This window comes from Bos taurus, chromosome 7 (assembly GCF_002263795.3).
Source record: "Bos taurus isolate L1 Dominette 01449 registration number 42190680 breed Hereford chromosome 7, ARS-UCD2.0, whole genome shotgun sequence".
Classification (NCBI taxonomy): Eukaryota; Metazoa; Chordata; class Mammalia; order Artiodactyla; family Bovidae; genus Bos; species Bos taurus.
Genome location: NC_037334.1, coordinates 570,532 through 594,415, shown reverse-complemented (window position 1 = coordinate 594,415; position 23,884 = coordinate 570,532). Strand labels below are relative to the sequence as shown.

General features: G+C 36.4%; 1 protein-coding gene across 2 annotated transcripts in view; it reads left to right on the top strand.

Moving 5' to 3' along the window:
• Nucleotides 1-9,601, top strand: part of CNOT6 (CCR4-NOT transcription complex subunit 6) — an 83,818-nt gene extending 74,217 nt beyond the window's left edge. The window contains exons 10-12 of one of the 2 annotated variants that reach the window (XM_005208378.5): nucleotides 871-1,101; nucleotides 2,849-3,051; nucleotides 5,104-9,601. In XM_005208378.5, the coding sequence (XP_005208435.1) occupies nucleotides 871-1,101; nucleotides 2,849-3,051; nucleotides 5,104-5,316 (647 nt within the window). In that variant the 3' untranslated portion in view covers nucleotides 5,317-9,601. 2 annotated transcript variants of the gene reach the window in all.
• Nucleotides 9,602-23,884: the final 14,283 nt, after the last annotated feature.

Here is a 23,884-nt window from a genome sequence, read left to right as displayed (position 1 = left end):
AAAATTTGGCTTCCAAAATGGAATAAAAGACAGAAAATGTTTCATATTAATACTCTTGTCTAATGCCTGAAGAAATTCAGAATTTAAATCTTTTCTAAAATCTCATATCCATTTTTCTCTACCACAAAGCTCAAGAAGAGGAAGCATTGCCTAGAAAAATATTTCAAATCTTAAAAGGCATAAAACAAGGTTTTTTTCTGCTTGAGAATTTTTCACATAAAATGCTGAAGTAAATAATTAGTTAAAATAACTGCTCAGAGAGAAGAATTCTGTACACTTAATACAATTTCTTGGAAACAGGGATATTTCTGTGTTGACTTCTCTTCCTGACCTGCTTTTAGTCATTATTTTAAAGGTCTTAAGTCTTGGAGAAATGGACCACTTATTTCAAATTAAATGTATATTTAGAGAGTGATCATCATGCTAAGAACTGAGACTTCCATCACTTGAGGAGCAGTTGGAAATGGGGATATTTAATCTGAGGGATAGAAAAGATGAAAGATGGAACTTAGTGACTGTTTTAAATGTTTTTTAAGAAAAAGGATGTCCGTTTAATTTTGTGATGCTCAGTTTAGGATATCTAGAAGATCAGAAGTTTTAAGGAGCTGGAACTATTTAAAAACCAAGCTGTCCCAAATAGAATGGGCTCTCTTTGTTCAAAGAGTGAATACCCTGTGCTGGAAGTACTCATCTCAGAGGCCAGATGTCTGTTTCTCAGGTTTGTTACAGAGGGTAGATCAGTTTTCAGATGGGAGATTTTCAACCAGATTTTAGCGTTCTTTTTTTATTCCCAGGACTCTGAGATATTACTTGCTTTCAGAGCATGTGACAATATATGGGCTTTGTTTCTTTTCTTTTTATCTAATATAGCTGGAAAGCCACATCTTGGAACAGAAAAGCAGCTTATTCTTGTGGCTAATGCTCATATGCATTGGGACCCTGAATACTCTGATGTGAAGTTGGTTCAAACGATGATGTTCCTCTCAGAAGTGAAGAATATTATTGATAAAGCCTCGAGAAGTCTCCAGTCCAGTGTATTAGGAGAATTTGGAACTATTCCACTAGTGTTATGTGCAGATCTTAATTCTTTGCCGGACTCTGGTAAACAAAACAATGCTATTTTACATAGAACACTTGCTGACTTAAAATGCTTTTGTAATGTGTTGTTTCTGATAATTCCAAATCTAGTCAAAATGAAAATTCAGTTTATAGTGGCCGCTATCAATCAGGTTAAAAAAAATTTTTTTTTTGTGGAGTAGGGAGACCATTTTGAAAATGAAATGGTATTATTACCACTTCATTATAAAATGAAATAGTAAATGGTAATGGTATTATCCTCTGGTACCTCCAGAGGAAGGATGTTAATCATCTTCAGAAAACACATGGGCATATTTTATTATCCTCATGTTATATGTATTGCAGACTCTGAAAAGGTTATTAAGACAGACTCTGGGATTCCAGCATGTGGTAATAAAATCCAGTTTAAATTTGACCATATATCACACAATCTCAAATTTTGGTAGACTTGATTAGAAACATTGTGCTCCTCAGGTGGAATTTGAGATTTTTCTATTTACAGAGGTCAGACAGTGGTTTTAACAAAAAAGGATCAAGAATGTTGATATTTAGTCACAGAATGGAAGAATACACAAAGCCTTATTCTTAAACTTTTCCATGGATAGTACAGTGAGTAACAACCATACTTTCTTGGATACTCAAGAGAACTTTTCCTTGAACTTACTTGCATGCATAAATGCATGCATTCACACACATATACACTTGGAGTAGTTAAATTCAGTGACATATTGCTGCTATCACAACAGATGAAAGAAAAGATAATGAAATTAAATTTATGTTAAAAATCTGTTTTCGGGGAAATAAAGGTGCCAAACATCCACAATTCTTTAGTCCATCTCATCAAAGCCATCTGGGGATTACTGGAAAATTCTTTGCTTTTCATCCTCTTTAGCTACAAAATATGTGAGGGGCAAAGAGAGACTCTTGTCACATGATACAGATCTTAAGACTCATTTCTGTGTTGCATTGCAATAACAAAACACATGGGAAAATGTCTAGTTTTGCTAAGTGATTAAATGAAAGTTAAATATTTGCAGAGCCCACCTTATGCCTGTGTGTGTGCTAAGTCACTTCTGTCATTCCGACTCTGCGATCCCATGGACTGTATCTTTCCAGGCTCCTCTGTCCATGGGATTCTCCAGGCAAGAATACTGGAGTGGGTTGCCACACACTCCTCCAAGGCATCTTCCCAACCTAGGGATTGAACTCAGGTCTCCCGCAGTGCAGGTGGATTTTTTACCATCTGAGCCACCAGGGAAGCCCCCTCTTATGCTTAGCACACTGGAAAAATAGTGTCCAGAGATGGTGAGATGGCTCTGTCATTCTTTCATAATTCATGTATTCATAAGCACCATGAAGCCTAATCTTGGTATTTCATACTAACCCTGAACAGAAGCCTACATACCAAGATGTTGATTGTGGTGTTAATTTTTTTTAAAAAATAGGAATAACATGAATTTTTTTTAAGAAATAGGAAACTGGTTTAACAAATACTATATGTCAGCCCTGTTGTATTACACAATTATTAAAAAAAATAATTGAGATGATGTAAGTTCATATGGTACAGTAAAGTGTAAAATATTCACTATAATTAAAACCATGGAAAAATGTGTTTATACAAGTTTTGGCAAAGGTGGAAAATAGTGAAACATTTTAAAAAGTGAGAATACGTGTGATTTAAAACTTTACTATTGAATTGTCTGTTTAGTTATGTATTGCACATTGTATATTATACTTAACAATGCAGAAAGTACATTTATATTCTTTATAGGTGTTGTAGAATATTTGAGCACTGGTGGAGTAGAAACAAATCATAAAGACTTTAAGGAACTGAGATACAATGAAAGTCTTACAAACTTCAGCTGTAATGGGAAAAATGGGACAACCAATGGAAGGATCACTCATGGCTTCAAGTTAAAGAGTGCCTATGAGAGTGGCCTGATGCCTTACACCAATTACACATTTGATTTTAAGGTGAGTCTTGAGATGAATAAACATTTAAAACTCCATTTTTTTTTTTCAAGAGCATTTTATAATTTTGTGATGGCTTTAAATGTTAACACTCAGAATGGAATTAAGCCATCTTGAATTAGCTGACAGCAGTATTCTTACGTAGAATTCCATGTGATTAGAATTCTACCTCTACTTTATAGATATTATTAGAATCATTTCCAGGGTTAGAAATCAGATGAAATAATGATATTAAATCCTGAGTTACCTGTCATCTCTTTAGGGCTTTTTTTTTTTTTTTAATGGGCTCATTACTAACAGCTGGATATGCAGGACCATTGTATTTTATTTGATGTTAGTTTGATGTTCCATTTCTTTTATTTCATTATAACTGAAACAGTACTATTTGAGAACCAAAATGTAGTTTACTATTAGCTGTTGTAAATTTTTTACTACACATATTGTTTATATGCCTTCTTATACAATTAATGGATTATTACAATATGGGGTTTTTTTCCTTAGTAATTCTCCTCATTTTTATTATCTGTGGTTGTTTAGGACTTGTGTTCAACTGTCCTTTTTTGCTATCTTTTGCATTTTTGCTCTCTTAAATCCTAGTTTTCCATTTCTAACCTGCTGAAAAAATAATCATTCAGGTTAGATTGTCTTTTTTTTTTTTTTTTTTATCAATGCTACTTTCTCAATTCATCCCACCCTCTCCTTCCCCTTCCTTATTGTCTAATAAGACAATAAATTGTCTTATTAGAATAGTGTAAATACTTGTGTTAACTGTTGCTTAATTTTAGAGGGGAGGGTTATTTAGACTCCTTTGAGAAACTGTTGAAAACTAAAAAAAATTTTTATTTGACTTTTGAGGATCTACAGAACTGTAGATAATGATTTAACACTGGGAAGAGATGAGTATGTATAGTTAAAGAGAGACTAGAGTAGACTGGACAAAACTAACATGTAAATGATGTTAGTAACCAAAGAGGTGGAAAACCATGACAGTATAAGGAACTTAAATGCCAAGGAAAGAAAGCCTTTCTAGGGAAAGAGGAGTGAGTGTTAAGCTTCAGAAAGATTTGCTCAGAGTTGTCTGTAGAGATGGTCAGAGAAACTAGAATATAATGAGTTGAAGAGTAACTGAGCAATGAGAGAGAAAACCAGCTACAGATTTTCGTTTCAAGGAGGTTGATGGCAGGAGAGGAGAGGATGATAACCAAAAGGTGGGAGAGATTAGAGGTGTTTCCCTTCTGACTGCTGTTACTGGTAGAAAGTTGGGAAGAATTTAGAATGTGCTTAAATACTTTGGCCAAGAGCATGTAAAGGACAGACTGTTACAGTTACTGGACAGAGAGGAGCAAACTAAGAGTATCCTAGCTGTGTGCCGGATGCTGTGCCTGCATGCTGTTGAAGGTGTGAAAGGCAGAGATGTGCTTGGCCTTTGTGACATCATGGTCTGGTGGGAACGTAGATCTCAGCCACACAAATGAGTATATAGTTGCACTTTAGGGTATGCATTAGCGAGGGAAAAAATCAGCTGGTAGCTTTAAGTGGATGAGGGTAGGATTCCAGAAGGCCTTGGGAAAGTAATTAAACTTGGCACTTGAAGGTTAAGAAGGATTTAGCCAGGTGACAAGTAGAAGAAAGTGTTCCAGACATGTGCGGAGGCCCTGGAGGAGGATGGAGCTTATCACCTAAAGGAATTGTACCTCAGTTCACACCCTGCTTCCCCAAAAAGGGCTAGTGTGGCAGTGGAATAGTGAGCAAGGAAAAGTGTCACAAATTAAGTTAGGAAAAAGAAGCAGAGGCCATATCATGAAGGATTCTTTAGGTCTCGTTAAAGATTTTGAAACGATCTATATAAGAGGAAGAATGATTACCATCCCTAAGGTTTCTTCATTCTCAATTTGGGGATGCTATTTGATCTGTGTAATAACTGCCATTTTCTACAGGCCAGTAAGTTTCTTTGTTTACCAAACATGACTGGGGATATGTCTTGAAAGTTCTCAGTAGTTCAGTGTCATTTTATGTGTCATTTTCTTATTTTTCTTTTTGCCTTCTGTTTTTCAGGGTATAATTGACTACATCTTCTATTCTAAACCTCAGCTGAACACTTTAGGCATCCTGGGACCTCTGGACCACCATTGGCTAGTTGAGAACAATATCAGCGGCTGCCCACACCCACTCATCCCCTCTGACCACTTCTCACTTTTTGCACAACTGGAGCTCTTACTGCCTTTCCTGCCCCAGGTTAATGGCATTCACCTTCCTGGCAGGAGGTAGTCAAGTACCTTCAGAGGATGACCTCAGTTTTACTCGTAAACTTGTAAAAATTCTGAATATAGGGGAGTGAGGTATGGCCACTTAGATTTGTTTATTTGTTTGTTTTTTCTTAATGATGATTTGAGTTTTCAGTCTGATCATTTGATAAGGATATAGTATGAAAGCCAGGTGCTAGCAAACAAATTCTGAGCCCAGTATGCTTTATATACTGTTAGACAGGGATTGGTGTGTTTGCACCTATCTTTAATTTGTTGCAAATAATTTTCCTGTTTCTTCTATCCAATATAATATTTTCATGCCTTGAAATAGGAAACTGAACAGCATATTCTCTTTGCACAGAAATCTGTAGCACTACTTTTTTGAGGCCAGTAATAACATCCAGAGATCATTCTTCCATACTTTACTCCCTCCTTTTTCAGACTTGTTTGTAAAATATAGAATTTGAATTTAGCCTTTATGATTGTATATGATCCACAGAAGACCTGATTTATGAAATTTTGTACTAAAAAAATCAGATTTGGAAATGATTGTATTGTAATCTAAGGCTAAGGTTTTTTTTACCTGTTTCATGTGTTATAAAGCTTGTAAAAGAAGTTGCAACAGACTTTCTCTGCTGATGATTTGCACTGTTAGGGTTTTGTTAGCCCTTTTGTACTACTTTGTTTTTAAATTGAGAACATTGCTCTTTAAATTTAACTCTGTTTAAAGTTTAGGACATTTGCTTGGACTAGAGACAACTTACCGATGAATTCCTGGATTTTTGCAAAAAACTATTTACCAGGACAGATAATCTGAGTAGTGAATGATCTGAAGGCATTTATGGACTGAATGTGTAATGGTTGATGTATGTACATTCTGATGTTTTTAAATCCTTAACTTTTTTAAGTTAAAAAATTATGGCTGCTTAGGTACAGCTTCTTAACTCCTTTTTGAGACACTTCTTGTCCTATCTCCACTGTGCCTGCCTGAATTTGTTCCCACCAAGCACTGCCTGTGCATGCAGAGAAAATCTGTGCATCCTCTTTTGTATTTTTTAAATACTGTTTAACATTTGTGAGAGTTTTATGAAAATCCTTTTGTATGAGCTGTGGGTTTTTTCCATTGTGAAGCATTGAATATCACATTTTGGAACGTGTTCATAGGGTGGGGAGCCCTGGGTCTTTGTTTGCCAGACCCAAGCACTGCTTCTTGGCGTCATTGCACAGTGCTGTTCGTCACCCAGAGTACTACTATCATGTGAATTCTTTTTGTTTTCCATGTATTCCTTAGTTTCCATGTTTTTAAAAAATCATTCCCTTTTTTTAAAAAAGAAAAAAAGTAATTTTCCGTTTATGAAGCAGTATAAAATAAATGAGATGTATTTTCAAAACAGGTCCCTAAGACAATACTTCAGATCATTTTTAAAGTGACCAAGTCATTTTAATATGTCAACCAAGATAAAAGATATTATACCTTGTATTTTGCCTGTAGTGCCATTAGTAGAATAGAGATTAAAGCCAGCTTTAACTTTGCAAAGTTAACTCCTATATGTTCTGTTCTCATTCATTCATTCTCTCAAAAAACAAATGAATTCAGAGGGAACTTGGTCTAACTGCTTTTGTTTCAGCTGCAGGCAGGGAAGCAAAAGGACACCATGTATCCAGTGAGCATTAAGAAGAGAAATTGTTGAATGTTAATAACAGTTTTTATACAGAGAATGAGTCATTTTGGATAATGACTTAAAATTTTATGAAAAATGTTTAGCACTTAAATGTGCTTATTCTAAGAGAAAATAAAATTACATACTGTTTAAGTAAAAGATTCTTTTTTTTTTTCCTTTAAAAAAAATTCTACAAAAGGTTTTGATCTTGAATCTTTGTCTGGGACCTGGTTTTTCCTTTGAGGTTTGCTTTTTCTTTCTTTTTTTTTTTTTTAAAGATTTTGTTGTGATAGTTTTTTATTTTTTGCCTTTTGTTTTAAGTTGTGCTGACACCAAACACATCTGGTTTATAATCAGTACATTGGAAAGCTGGTATTATTGATATAGAACCAATGCATAGCTTTCTTTAGGGTTTCTTTTTGGGTTTTTGTAAAGTGTGAATAAAAGGTGTGTTTACTCATTTTTCCTAAACACTGTGTTGGTAGTGTGCATCATGACAGTTTCCAGCAAAGGCAAGCTGGAGCTGGCTGGACTGAGGAGATGAAGGAAACTGCTTGAGCTTTATGGAAGAAGGGGAGAAGCACTTACTCTGTTTTTAATGGAGGATGTATTCTTTTCATAGATGCTGGAACTAGAGTGCACTTGTTAGATGCTAAAGGTTTGAGCTTTACACAAAATATTTTCATCTGTATTTGTTATTGTCTACAAAATATTTTAATTTGGAACCAGCATACTAAGATATAATGGCTGGTTATGTCTTGAAAATATTTGTTCTTGCCTCTTCTAGGCATACTGCATTCTGTGGGTCAGTTTGAACAGCTTCTCCACCTTATTAGATAGTGATAAATTGAACCAGGATTATAGATTTACAACCATAAGCTTCAAAAGAGAAAAAATAATTTCAGTCTATAGTGAATAAATGATCACACCAAAATAGACTGAAACTTTGGTTAAGCAAGGTTTGTGTTTTAAATATTTTCTGTGTTCTGGATAATTTCCAGTAATCCGTACTCCCTAAAATGCAGTAAAAAACAAAAAAAAAACTAGTAAGTTTTCACAGTATAGGTTTTCTTCAAAAATTCTGTAACAAACATATTTAATGTGGTGTTGCCATAATGTAATTTCAGTGTTCTTACAGGATAAATCCATCTTATGAATATTTTGCAGAAAATTTGGGGTATATTTTCTTTTTAATGATCAGAAATTCAGAGGTGCTCAATTCCTTGTAAAATCTCTTGACATACAGTTTACTGTATTAGTGGCTGATTATTTATGCTTTATGAACTTAAATAATGTTCATGAAAATTAACTTACGGCATAATTTTAAGTTGTAGAAATAAATTGTTGATTGCAACTTAACAGTCCTAGAAGATAAGCAGGGAACAACTCCAAGAAGTGTTTTCTATTTTACTTGATTTAGTGACAACCAGGAAAACTTGAGTTAGCACTTTGAAACCTAAGGACATGATTAAATTGGGTGGAATGCACTTCTAAATGTTGAAATTAAAATTTCAAAGCTCTTCTAAGATGTCAGGTTTTCAATAATAAGTTTTAAGTTTTTGTATTCCACTTTTTACTACTTAAACTTACAGAATTTCCATAGTAACTTTTAAGGTTTGGGGGTTATGCTATATAAGTACAAGAACCATCCTGGGCAAAACAACAATTTACAGCAGATTTGTTCTTTTAATGAAACAATAAGAATACCCAGCAGAGATGCTGCAGAGAATTCAAAGAACCTTTATAGCAATTGTTTATCCCCCACTTGTAAACAGTGTTTTAAGATGTTCACTTTGCTCTCTTCGGTTACATAAATTTTAGTAACCATTCTATTGAAATAGTGTCTAAAATAGAGTATCTAGTCTTTATTCACAGTACATTATATTATGTAATGCACTGGACTAACTTTTGTTTACCATTCATGTAACAAAACCCAGCACGTTATCTGCACTAAACTCAAGGAATGTCCCATTTGCCTAGGCAGCTCTTTAATAAGGGTAATGGGAAACTGAATATGACCTATGGACTGATGGTAACAAGGGCTTTTACTGTTCTTTTCAGTGGAACCTTCATTGTAACTAGCTAGTATTATATTTATATACAGGGTCTCTTTTCTTTACTGATGTATTTTCCTACTCATAGCCAACCAATAAATTCAATTATCTGTTTCAAATATTTTTAAAGTGTAATTTGTATAGCTGTAGTACTGAGGTTTGAGGAGATACACGTTAATCAGCAGACCACCTGTTTAAAATTCTGAGTTCTCTGGAACAGAGTTGTAACTCTTTGAAAGGGAAGAGTGAACAGGGCCCATGATGTGAGAAGATGGTGTGAAATTAAGGATCTCCTTATTGCTGTGTTATCCTGTGTAACACATCTTTGCCAAAGATCAGTTTTATATTTAGGCAACTGATGGTCCTTTTGCATTTAGGTTTTTTGTTGTTGTTACCATATACCTCATAGCATAAGAAATGGGCTCATGTGTCTTTCATCCTTTGGAATGAGCTTGACGTATTTTGAATAAATGCTTTTAAATACAGTAGCAAACATTGTATTGGTGGGGTTATACTAATTAATTAAATGTTTTAATTGTTACATGTATATTTTGTTGTATATATAAACTTTTAAAATGTCTGATTTCTCAACTCTTCAGAGCATTACGTCTATTTACTTTTTAGAAACTACTTCTTTAATAAATAAATGTAAATTTTTATGTAGATGCTGGGAAAAAAATCCTTTAAAAATACAGCACAATTTAGATAAAATGTTTGCTGAGATGTCCAGTTTTTAAAGCAGGCATTTTCTAAATAATCGTTAATATATAATTTTACATCTATAACAGAAGAATTTTGCTAGATATGAAGAAAGATCTCTGGGATTACAAGGTGACTGAAGACCAGTTTCTACAGTTACTTTAGGAACATTAACATTTTAAATCAAATGAGTACGGAGATGTCCATTTTCTCACTTTCTTTGAACTGCACACTTCAAATAACTTGAATCTGTTCAAAAACTACTGAATTATTTTGGGCCTGTCATGAAAAACTTTGTTCACTATACCAACATGACTGTTAAGTGATCCCAAGAGCTCTTACTGCCAGATACTTTTCAGGCTTACCAGTAAAGTGAGTTTAAGCTGTGGGATCTCAGAGCCTGCTTCATTAATTCATTAATTAAAGACTTTTGACTCTTATCCCTGTAGCCCTGGTGATTTTGGTATCTCCCCTTCATGGCAATCCTGCTAGTAACTTTTTTCCCCAAGCTTTGTGTAATTCTTGAAAGTATGGTCCTTGAAAGACATTGAAAAGGGATGCTGCTGTGATCAAATTCAGGCAGAAGAAATCTGCAAAATCGTAGGACTTGCTTTCCTTTTAATATTCATAGTGATGAAGATGTGAGGGGTATGTGCTCACACTCTGAGCTTTATATGGGAAGTAACTTTCTCCTCTCTCCATTAACATGATGCCTCCTAGTGGTGCCTTTGAATAGACCTGATGAGTGGGAGAACTGTGTGTACTTGGTCCCTTTTGATTAATCAATTTTCATTAATCTACTTTTCCTACTATACTGATCAGCGTTACTAGTACTATACTGATCAGTGGGCTTCCCTGTTAGCTAAACGGTGAAGAATCTGCCTGCAACTCAAGAGACCTGGGTTTGATCCCTGGGTCAGGAGGATCCCCTGGAGAAGAGAATGGCAACCCACTCCAGTATCCTTGCCTGGAGAATCCCACGGACAGAAGAGCCTTGCGTGCTATAGTCCATGGGGTCGCAAAGAGTCAGACACGACTGAGTGACTAACACATACATAAATACTGATCAGTACTCATTGAGAATTTCTTCTTTTCAACCCCATGTTTAGATTGGAAATAGAGATTTATGAGACATGTCTTCTGACTTTAAGTTGTTCATGGGTCATTATAATCTAGTGTAATACGTGCTAAAGATATACCAGGTATGAAGGGAGCAAGTCTGTCTACGTGGGTCTATAAAGTCTTCAGAGGTGTCTATAAAGCTGGTTTTAAAGGACTAAGAGCTTGTTTACTGTATGACTAATAGGAGCTGTATTAATTAACATGGTGTATTAATATAGTAGGAGCTGTATTAATTAACATATATTAACATGGTGAGGATCTTTCAGTTGAAAGTGCCCTAGTGTGTTGTCTGGAACACAGTGGGCATCTTTGAACTTTGAAGCATGTACTAAAGTTTGAATTTCATCCTGTAGGTGGTGGTAAAGAGCCACAAAGGGTGTTCAATGGGAGTAGCATTAGCCAATTTGTGTTCTGGAAAGGTCCTAGCAGTACCGTGGAGGGTGGATTAAAACAATTACTGTTAGCTGGTTTTCTTGTGGTCCATTTGTCAGATGATAAACTGAGAAGAGATTGCAGGGCAGTAAGAGTAGAAGGGAGATTTGACATATTTAGGAAATACAATCAGTGAGAAACTTGATCTCTGCCTTGTGGGAGAAAAGACAGGTAAGTGAATTTTGCTCATTCATTCATTATTTCCATTAAAAAAACCCTGACTCAAGATCTCTTACTTCTTTACCACCAAGGCCCTTGTTTTTCAGGCCCTTTACTGGCCTGACAACATTTAGTCAAACATTTTTTTCTCACGTTTCATTTTACTTCATTTCCCAGTATAATTCATTCAGATTTTAGTCTGCAGAAGAGATCCAGTGTGCCTCTACTAGACAGTTAAGTAATTCTGGAAAATAATAGAAGATAACATTTGATGCTAATTTGATTGTTTTAGCTTGTTTCTTCTAGGCTGTTTATGTCCTTGAAAATGCCATATGTATAAAAAGAGTTTTTTAAATCTAGATTACTAGGTAAGATTATTCTTTAGAAGATGTTTCAGTAGAGGAACCCTTAAATGGGAGGAATCCAGCCATTCTAAACCCACTTGTTTCCCCTCATGCAATGAATTAGACTCTTCAATATGATGCCCTCTAACCACATGGTGTTGGAGCACTTGAAATACGGCTAGTGTGATTGGAGCTGTAAAATGCTTTCTGTTAAGTGAAACTTCATTTTGATAGGACCACATTTCCCTTTATCTCTTGCACTGTGCTTGTTCATCCTACACATAAAACATCACCAGTTGATGTCAAAAAACTGGTTCTGTTCTAATTGTGATTTACTAACCAAAGTAATACGTGTTCATCCAAATGCTTTATGCAAGCAGCACAAGCCACTGTGCCTATGCGAATCACAATTAGTAATTGAGATACCTGTATTCATTTTGATATCATTAAATTATTTTTTCTAGTTCAAAAATAAATATGAACAAATTGCTAAATTTAAAATCAGTTCTACTAATATAGAACTGAGCTAGTACCACAACTGGAAAAGACTGGGAGATGAATTACAGTGAAATAATAATTGTAATTTGTGCACAGAGCAAAAGAAAAACTTTTTATGCAAAAGTAATAAAATGAACAATATTAAGATATATTGTGTTCAAATGCATATTGGGTTTGTTGTTTTAACAGTCAAAAAAGTATGGATGAAATTAATCACCTGAAATCAGAATTAAAAGTCCAACAGAGCAAGAGGTAAGAACTTACATACTTGGCTAGCTAAAAAAGATCTTGTACTCAGGCAGAGAAAACATTTTTTGATGGATTTATGGTTTATAGTATGGAAATCTTGTTGGAAATTGTGGAAAAGACAGTGTTTTACAAAGATGAAATATATTCAGTTAAGCAAGCAGATTACCTATAGACTGTAAGACCTTTCTGATAGTACTAAAGATTAGTTAATTCAAAATTGAAGTATTGGGTTGCCCCAAATGTTTGGGTTTTTCCTTAAGGAATATGTTACGGAAAAACCTGAATGAACTTCTGGGCCAACACAATGTTTTTTTTAGCTTTAGATGAGCTATGATGTAAAAGACACTGCTCAGTTAACAGTTTGTATGCTTTATCTTAAAGGAGTTCCAAATGTACCCGAAAAAGGTGAATTCTTAGCCTAAAAAAAATCACTTGTGGCATGTTTCTGCAACTTTGACATCTGCTGAAGAATTTTGCTAGATATGAATATAGAGGTTTCTATCACTACAGAAAGTGTTTCTGCTATGTCAGGTCAAAAATCTGGATTTCTTATGACTTTTTTAATAAGCCTGGATTTCTCTTACTGTTTTGTTTCATCTAGTGATGCTTATTGCAAATAAGCTTTCTGAAATAGACTCTTTGAAGAGCGTCACAGTTGTCAAAACTTGATCGGTATGTAGGTTCAAATCCAACTGCCATAACCAGTTTGTGATAAAAGACAATTTAATGATCTTGTCTACCTTAATGCTCATTGGTTGAATTGTTAATTTCTAACAATGATTTATTGTTCTGTTAATCCCAGTTTTGGATTTTCTTGCCAAATATCCAGTAGTCAAAAGCAAAACATGTCAGTATAATACACATTTTCTTGCCTGTATCACAGTATATTAGTAAACCAATACTGAAACTCCAAGGAAAGGAAAAACCTGTCACATTCACAGCCAGGTGCAAAAATCTGTATTGAAGCATGATGATACAGATCAAGAAATGGGAATTGTACATATTTTCTGACATTATTTAAAAATTTTCATTGTAATCAGGCATTTTGTAAATTTGCAACAAAAGCAACCAGAAAACTTTGAAGAACACTGTTGATATTAAATGAGTTTAGAGTTTCTTTACAAATTATGCAAATACCTTTTTAAATTTGATTTAATCTAGAGTTGACAAGGATTGATACTTGAATAGAAAAGTTAAAAATTGATAACCTTTTGCTAAAAAGTTAAATAGGTTCTTCTACAAAATATTTGTTGCTGTGGATCCAAAAAGAAGGTCTTAATGACTTTCAAGTAGTTGATTCAGTTGTGGGAAAATAAGTACATTTCAAGCAATTTGGATATATGAGTCTGCTTAACTATGAACTCAGTTATGAAATGGAGAGCAAAATTTATAAAAATTAAACTGTTACACTGGAAAATACTTAACACAAAAAGGAATAAATGAACAGCAACCCAAAAAAGCATGAGAAGCTGAAAAAAGTAAAATGGTAGACCTAAGTCCAATAATGTTAAATGTGAATGGATTGCTTCTATCAAAACACAGAAGATCAGACTGGATAAAGATAAACATGATCCAACTAATTGCTGTGTATAGGAGACATACTTTAGATTTAAAGATACAAATAGTGAAAGTAAAAGGATGGGGAAAGGTGTCAGGCAGACAGACTATCAGAAAGTTGGAGTGGCTATACTAACATAATAGGCTTAAAAACAAAATATGCTTTTAGAAATAAAAGGAGGCATTTTATAACAATGCGCAGCACCAATGATAAGCAACCTCAAACTACAGGAAACAAACTGACAAAATGGAAGGGAATAATGGACAATTCAACAGTGATAGTTGGACACTTTAATTATTGTTGCTGTTTAATCACTAAGTTTTGTCAGATTCTTTGCAACCCAATGGACTATGCCCCACCAAGTTCCTCTGTCCATGGGGTTTTTCCAGGCAAGAATTCTGGAATGGATTGCCATTTTCTTCTCCAGGGAATTGCAGGGAGATTCTTTACCCCTGAGCTACCAGGGAGGCCAAAACACCTTTAATACCCCACTCCCCAGTGGCTTAGATGGTAAAGGATCTGCCTGCAATGTAGGAGACCTCGGTTTGATCCCTGGATTGGGAAGATCCCCTGGAGAAGGAAATGGCTACCCACCCACTCAAGTATTCTTGCCTAGAGCATTGCCTAGATCACAAAGAGTCAGATACGACTGAGCAACTAACACACTGTCAATGGATAGAACCAGGGAGACCAACAAACAGCAGACTCTAAACACTGCAAGGCAACTAGATCTAACAGATACTTGTAGAACACTCCACACCAGAATGCATGTTGTTCCCAAGTGCACGTGGGACTTCAGTATTCCATAGGCTACATCAAAAGCAAGCTTCAAAATTTTAAAAGAACTAAAATGAGAAGTATATTCTCCAATCATAATGAAGTTAGATACTTTGGAAATGTATGGAAATTTGGAAATATATGGAAATTAAACAATACACTCCTAAAAACCAAAGGGTCAAATGAAGAAAGAGAAATTAGCAACACTTTGAAATAAATGAAAAAGGATAACATACCAAACCTGATGGGATGCAGTCAAAGCTTCATAAAGGGAAATTTATAGGTATAAAAGTCTAGATTAAAGAAAAAATAAGAACCCTAACCTTTCAGTTTAAGACACTGGAAAACAAACAGCAAAGTAAACCCCAAGCAAGCATAAGAAACTAATGATTAGAGCAGAAAAGAATGAAATAGAGAATAAGACAAATGAGAAAGGAACAAAAAATGTGGTTCTTTGGGAAGATCAACAAAATTGATCAAAGAACACTCAAATTAGTGAAATCAATAAAGGGGAACATTACTACCAAATTTACAGAATAAAGATTATTATGGAATACTATTGTAAATGAATCAAATAACAGACAAATTCCTAGAAAGACACTATCAAAACCGATTCAAGAAGAAATAGAAAAAGTTGAATAAACTTCAGGAAAGAGATTGAGTTAATAATGAAAAAAAGCTATGAAGAGAAAATCCCAGACAGATGGCTTCACTGGTGAATTTTAAGAAAAGTAACAATTCTTCACAAACTCTTCCAAAATTTGAAGAAGGAACACTTAACTCATGTGAGGCCAATATTACCCTAATACCAAAACCAGACAAAACTATCACAAGGAAAGAAAACCACACGCTAACATCACATAGGAATATAGATAACAAAATTCTTAATCTAGCAAAACAATCCAGCAAAATGTTAAAAGATCATGCACTATGACAAAGTGAGATTTATCCCAGGGATGCAAAGTTGGCTTATGATCCCCAATTAATGTAATAGACTGTAATGCATGCAAAAATGATTACTACAACAAAGCTAATGGAGGTGATGGAATTCCAGCTGAGCTATTTCAAATCCTAAAAGATAATGCTGCAAAAGTGCTGTATTCAATATGCCAGCAAATTTTGGAAAAGAGCAGTGGCCATAGGACTGGAAAGGGTCACTTTTCATTTCAATCCCAAACAAAGGCAATACCAGCTGCACTTATTACACATGCTAGCAAGATAATGCTCAAAATCCTTCAAGATAGGCTTCAGCAGTATGTGAACAAAGAACTGCCAGATGTACAAGCTGGATTTAGAAAAAGCAGAGGAACCAGAGATCAAATTGCCAACATCTGTTGGATCATAGAAAAAGCAGAGGAATCCGCTCCCCCACCCCCAAATCTGCTTCATTAACTATGATAAAGCCTTTGTGTGGATCACAATAAACTGTGGGACGTTCTTAAAAGAGATGGAAATACCAGGCCACCGTGGCTATCTGCCTCCTGAGAAATGTGTATGCATGTCAAGAAACAACAGTTAGACATGGAATGGTGGACTGATTGAAAATTTGGAAAGGAGTACATTGAGGCCATATATTGTCACCCTGCTTGTTAACTTCTATGCAGAGTACATCATGTGAAGTGCTGAGCTGAATGAATCATAAGCCAGAATCAAGATTTCCAGGAGAATTATCAATTGCAGATGACACCATTCTAATGACAGCGAAGAGGAACTAAGGAGCTTCTTGATGAAGGTGAAAGGGATAGTGAAAAAGCTGGCTTAAAACTCATTCAAAAAACAAAGATCATGGCATCTGGTCCCATCATTTCATGGGAAATAGATGGGGAAACAATGGAAACAGTGACAGACTTTATTTTCTTGGGCTCCAAAAGTCACTGCAGATCGTGACTGCAGCCATGAAATTAAAAGATGCTTGCTCCTTGGAAGAAAAGCTATGACAAACTTAGGCAGCATATTAAAAAGCAGAGACATTACTTTGCCAACAAAGGTCCTTCTAGTCAGGGCTGTGGTTTTTCCAGTGGTCATATATGGATGTGAGAGTTGGACCATAAAGAAGGGTGAGTGTCAAAGGAATGATGCTTTTGAACTGTGGTGTTGGAGAAGACTCTGGAGAGTCTCTTGGACAACATGGAGATCAAACTAGTCAATCCTAAAGGAAATCGATCCTGAATATTCATTAAAAGGACTGATGCTGAAGCTGAAGCTCCAGTACTTTGGCCACCTGATGCAAAGAGCTAAATCACTGGAAAAGACCATGATGCTGGTAAAGATTGAGGGTAGGAAGAGAAGGGGGCAATAGAGGTTGAGATAATTGGATGACTTCACTGACTCAATGGACATGAGTTTGAGCAAACTCTTGGAGATAGTGAAAAACAGGGAAACCTAGTGTGCTACCGTTAATGGGTTTGCAAACAATTGGACATAACTGAATAACGATAACAATGTCAAAAGGCAAAGGACAAAATGAGAGGAATAGAATAGGCACAGAAAAATTATTTGACAAAATTTAGACTCTTTCATTGAAAATAACAACAAAAACTGACTCGCCAAACTAGAAATGGAAGAGAACTTCCTCAACCTGATTAAAAGCACTTACAAAGAGGCCACAGCTAACATCTACTTAATGGTGAATGATTGAAGACTTCCCCCTGAAGATCAGGAAGAAAAGAAAAGTCCACTCTTAACACTTCTATTCAGTGTTTTATTAGATGTTCTAGCCCAGGGAAATTAGGTAAGAAAATGAAATAAAAGACATTTTTTATTGTTTGTAATACCATATGGCATGTGTTATTCTTTGGAAAGATCAACAAAATTGATGGGCCTTTAACTATACTGTTAAGAAAAAATAACACTCAAATTACAAAAACCAGAAATGAAATGGCTAGATTACTACCAGCCCTACAGAATAAGAAGGATTATTATGGAATCCCATGAACACTGGTATGCTGATGAATCTGGTAATACAAGTGGAATTGATTGGAGAGGAAGAAGTAAAACTATATTTGCAGTAACATAATCTTGTGCATAGAAAATATTAAAACCTGTTAGGACTAACATAAATTCTGCAAGATTACACAATAACAATATCAATATACAAAAATCAATTGTATTTCTACTCACTAGCCATGAACTATTCCAAGTTAAGTATAAACAGTTTTATTTACAATACTTTAAGCAGTAAAATACTTAGGAATAAATGTAACAAATGCACAACTTGCACACTGAGAACTAAAACATTGAAAAGAGACGTAATTAAATGGAAAGTCTTTTCACACGTTGGCTGTGGTGCTTCGTTTTTCATATTCATCCTTAGTTTGCTGCGGAATTTTAGAGGTAACTTCCCTACTGCTTGCCAGCGCCCTCTCGGCTTATAACCTTTAGGGTTTTGAATGACGTGTTTTGAAAATCTTAATACTGTTAGGATGACAGTACCCCCCAAATTGATCTACAGAGTCATTTCCATCCCTAACAAAATCTTACTGGCTTTTGTTTGTTGCAGAAGTTGACAAACTGATCTTAGAAATTTCTACCAAAACCTGAGAGACCCCAACAGCCAATCTTTAACAAATTTGGAAGACTCAAATTTCTTGATGTCAAAACATATTACTAAGCTACAGTAATCAACACACTGTGGTATTGGCATAAGGAGCGTATATACATCAGTGGGATTGAATTGAGAGTCTAGAAATAAACTCTTCCGTATATGGTCAATTGATTTCAAACAGAGATACCAAGATACCTCAATAGGGTAAAGAATATTGTCTCCAACAAATGATGCTAGACACCCGAATATCTACAAGTAAAAGAATGACGTTAGACTTATAACATACACCATATATTTACAATTAACTGACAAATGTATAACATTAAATGTAAAGGCTGAAACTACAAAAACTGTTAGGAAAACACATAGGTATAAATCTTCATGACATTGGACTAAGGTAGTAATTAACTTAGATAAGACAACTTTTAAAGCACAAGTAACCAAAGACAAAAATAGATAAGCTGAACTTAAAAACTTTTGTGCTTCAAGGGAAAAAGTAAGACAACCCATAGAAAGGGAGAAAATATTTGCAAATCATGTATTTGATGGGTCTAGTCCCCAGAATATATAAAGAACACTTACCACTCAACAGTGAAAAGACAGCCCAATCTAAAAATGGTTGAAGGATTTGAATAAACATTTCTCCAATGTAGAGTGACTTCTAAGGGGTATAGTTTCTTTGGGGGCTGATAAAAATGTCCTGAGATTCAGTAGTGGTGATAATTGCACTACTCTGAATATTCTAAAACCTCTGAATTTACTTTAAAAGGGTAATTTTATGGTATATGAATTATCTCAAAAATAATACATGTGTGTCAACTTAAAAAATTACACAGCATGAGAGTTGTGAGTTAAGTTTTATTTGGGCCAAAATGCAGACTATAACCCAGAGAGAGCACCTCAGAGAGCTCTGAGAAACTGCTCCAAAGAAGCGGGGGGAAGATCAGTATATATGTTGTCTTTTTTTGCTTTTTGCTTTTTTTTTTGAAGAGGGAGTACATGTAATCAGTCACATTTTTTTTGCGGGGTGGGTGGGGGGCAGGTTTCTGCTAGTTACCATGAAGGATTTTAGTGCTTTTCTAGATATGAGTATAAATAAGAATTGGGTTCATAAAATCAGCTCTTGCAAGTATCTAACTGTCTGAAAACCTGTTCTGCCTGTTTTCCCAGACCACAGAGTGCCTCACTTCTGCTCCTGGTGTTTGAAAATCAGCAGCTGCAGCAACTCATGATGTAATCCTTGTAGATGACAAGTGCCCATTTATAATTGACAGGGTCCCCTCTTGGTCATAAATTATACCATAATTTGTGAGGCATTTCATGACCATTTTGTCCCACAGTGCTAGGAAGGCTCATTTCTAGGTCTGGCAAAGATTTTACTAACTCAGTGTGCTGTTACTGAGCTAGGTCTTATCAAAAGTAACCAAAGGACTCAAGACTGTTACTAATCTCTTATAGTCCAGGAAAAATTCCTTCTTGTTGTGTCTTCCCATAGCTACACTATTGCAATCATTGATCTCATATAAAACTACATATTTCTGTCAGGAGCTCAGTCACACATTTGGTAATGCAAGAAACAACAATTTAATAAAACAGGCAAAGTACAAATAACATCACTAGCAGTATTATTAAAGTCATAAGTAATAATTAAGTGAAGAACTTCCATTAGGTGCTGCCCAGTATATTCTCAGGTTGTCTAAATTAGTCTATTTTATACCTGCCGGGGTCCTGCCCCGGCTGATCCAGGGTATTCGAAGCGGGGACGGCGTCGGCGACCTATTTATTTAAATATTTTATCAAAGATATAAAGAGTAATAGGATGAGGATAGCTCAGTAGGAAAATTCAGTGGAGAAAAGAGGCTGAGTAGCTTGGTTTACGCGGGAGACCAATAAAACTTCAAGACAAGAAGTTTGCACCACTTACGTAGGCCGCAGGCGTCCTTCCATTCTCCCGAAGGAGAGGAGACACTGAGGCCTCCCCGGTCGGATCTTAGAAGCCCAGGCATAATTAGTAAGCATGGTGGGTTCCGCGCTCCAGATGGAGACTTAACCAGAGTGAGAGAGAGCGCGACATGGGGAGACCAGTATTTCGAGAAACTGATCCCAATTCTTTATTTTCCAGAGTCTGTTTTTATACACTGAGATGTTACGCAAAAGTCACGCGGGGTCAGCAGTCCTGACTTTTATCAAAGTCAGGTGCTTCATACAAATGTATACAGAGGTCTTAGGGGTGTTACATCATCTTCTGGCCAGGGGGGCCTGCTGACAATTTACGACCCTCTCCTTGTGACAGCGGTCAGTCAATCAGGACACTTATTTCTCCAGGGCTGATTATTCTCAAAACAGACGCCACCCAAATAAAGTTACATTCCTACAGGGTGAGGGTGTAGTGGGTTTTAGTTAAGGAAAGAATTTACTTAGCCTAAGGTCTAACGTGATTAATATCAAAGGTTAATTCTATATATTCATTAATGTGTGTAAGGGCAGGGGATATGGAGACTTAGCAACAAACATTGGCTCAACAAATGAAAAACCCTTCACCAACACAATTTCTAATTAGCCCATTATACTTATACTAATAGTTTTCTAACTTTTCTAAGGAACCTGTTTTTAGAAGGTTTAAAGCATCTTGTGCTGTGAGCGATCACATGTGGCCGGACAAGCCTGTCAGGCAGGCCAGAGAACCTTCAGAGGAGTTTGTAGGTTAAAACACTCTTATCACGCCCAGGAATTATTATAAACTGGAGCTCTAAGTTAACTCCTTCTCCAAAAGAGGTGGTGGGGAACAGCCCCCCGTAAAGTCAGAGGTGTAGGTGAGCACAAAGTAGTAAAGTAGGCAGGCTCTGGTTATGGGGGTAGACGCTCGAGGATTTCCAGGGGGACTCCTGAGGCTCGATCCCGCCTTTGCGTATGTCGAGCCTCCTTCCTCATGACCTTTGCCATGGGCGGAGTACCTCACTCTGGCCCCCAACATATACCAGTCTTTTTCTTTAGAGGAAATTATATGTTGGTCCTGTCCATCAGCTTTCAAGGTGGCACAGTGGTAAAGAATCCACCACCCAGTGCAGGAGGTGCAAGAGATGTGGGTTCAACCCCTGGGTCCAGAAGATCCCCTGGACTAGGAAATGGCAACTCTCTTCAGTATTCTTGCCTGGAAAATTCCATGAACAGGAGAGTCTGTGGCTTACAGTCCATGGGGTCACAAAGAGTTGGACATGACTGAGCGTGCGCGCACACACACTGTCCATATGGCTTGCAGTCTTGTTTCCTAGTGTTATTGAACTGGTTATCCTCAGCACAATTTCATTATTCCCAAGATAAAGGGGGGGTCTTAAAACTTAAGTGAACACAGCTTGATTTTAACCACATAAATCCATCCCATAATTGTGGGAGGTTTTATTCCTTGGCTGAACTTTTGCTTGCTGTTCAATCAGCTTGAGTAACTAGAAGAAAATTCACATCTATTGCCAGGGTCAGAGCAGGTATTATTAATTGGCCAGGTAAGAGGGTCCAAATCAGTAATACCAAGAATGGTCTGAATAGGACTGAGCTTTGTTTCTTTTAAAACAATTTCCTAAGGGCTATCCAATCAGAGCCTTGGAGGGGAAAAATCCACCAAAATAACCCCAAAGTATTAGACATAGGTAATTGACCACAAACACAACAATTGAATTGATTTTTAAAATTAGCATAGGGTTTTGTCCATGACAGAAAACATTTAATTTATATGGAAAGGTCTAAGAAGTCAAGGGAGAAGGCACTGGCACCCCACTCCAGTACTCTTGCCTGGAAAATCCTATGGACGGAGGAGCCTGGTAGGCTGTAGTCCATGGGGTCGCAAAGAGTCGGACATGACTGAGTGACTTCACTTTCACTTTTCACTTTCATGCTTTGGAGAAGGAAATGGCAACCCACTCCAGTGTTCTTGCCTGGAGAATCCTAGGGATGGGGAAGCCTGGTAGTCTGCTGTCTATGGGGTAGCCAGAGTTGGACATGCAATGGCACCCCACTCCAGTACTCTTGCCTGGAAAATCCCATGGACGGAGGAGCCTGGTGGGCTACAGTCCATGGGGTCGCAAAGAGTCCGACATGACTGAGCGACTTCACTTTCACTTTTCACTTTCATGCATTGGAGAAGGAAATGGCAACCCACTCCAGTGTTCCTGCCTGGAGAATCCTAGGGACGGGGGAGCCTGGTGGGCTGCCGTCTGTGGGGTCGCACAGAGTCGGACACGACTGAAGTGACTTAGCAGCAGCAGCAAGAAGTCAAGAAAACATTAGAAATGATCATGCAAGTCATGTCCAGCATCTTGGGTAAGCTGTCTAATTCTGACATCTCATTTCAGGTGGAAGTACAGTTTCTTCAGTTTGAGCATTGTTTTAAGGTGAGTTTGAGGTTATCAGTCCTTCCTATAGAACAGTACAGTGCAGGGATCCTGTTGAGGGCCTTTGTATCTGGGTTGTGGTGAGTCTATTAAATGATGCCTTTTCCAATATACATAATTTCCTGGTTGAATGTTGTAGAGCATCTGATCTTCATCCAGAAATTACTAAGATAAGCTTCAGAAATATTTTTTAATGAATCAGTTAAACTTTACATTAATGGAGCATAACAACAAGGAATTATCCGGAAAGTGAATCTTAGTAATACAGACCTCCATTAAATTGGAAATAAGTATTTATTGAAACATCTTTTTCTCTCTAAAATCACCTGCATCTCTACCAAATATATCCAAATTAAAGACTAATATGTTTGTAAAATATGTCTAGTGTCAAAAAACTTGGCCTGATAATTTATATAACTATAATTCATCATACAGGCCTTTTGCTTTCCTGAAACTTTTATGAGGAGTCTCAGACTGAACTTTTAAAATATCACTCAGAGCTAAGAAAGTCATGCCAATGGCTTATCACAGATCCCACCTAACAGATTTAGGTGAATTCCTTCCTTTTCAAGGTCCCCAAAATACCTTGAGGGACTTCCCTCGTGTCTCAGTGGTAAAGAATCTGCTTGCCAAGTGGGAGATATGGATTCTATATTTGGATCAGGACTATGCCCTGGAGAAAGAAATGGAAGCCCACTCCAGTATTCTTGCCTGGGAAATCTCGTGGACAGGCAGGCAGGTTACAGTTCATGGGGTCGCAAAAAAGTTGGACATGACTTTAGCGACTAAATAGCAACAATAACAAAATACCTTGAGGTTTCTGTACCTGCTAGTGAGGTAGTCTTGACAATTTATCTGATAAACCTGCCAGGGCCTAAGAGTTTAAAAATCTCTGGAGGGAACAGATAGAGAAAAAACATTTCAATTCTGCTTACAAATGTATAATTTACCAAATTACTGTGAATCATAATTAGTTTGAGGGTAAAGTTTCCTTATACATAGAAAAAATTTAAACCAGATAGAAACCGTAAGAATTATAACCGTATTCACCAGTTCACTCAGTCTTATGTAACTAACTCTCTTAGCTAACAGTTTATGAAGCCATCAG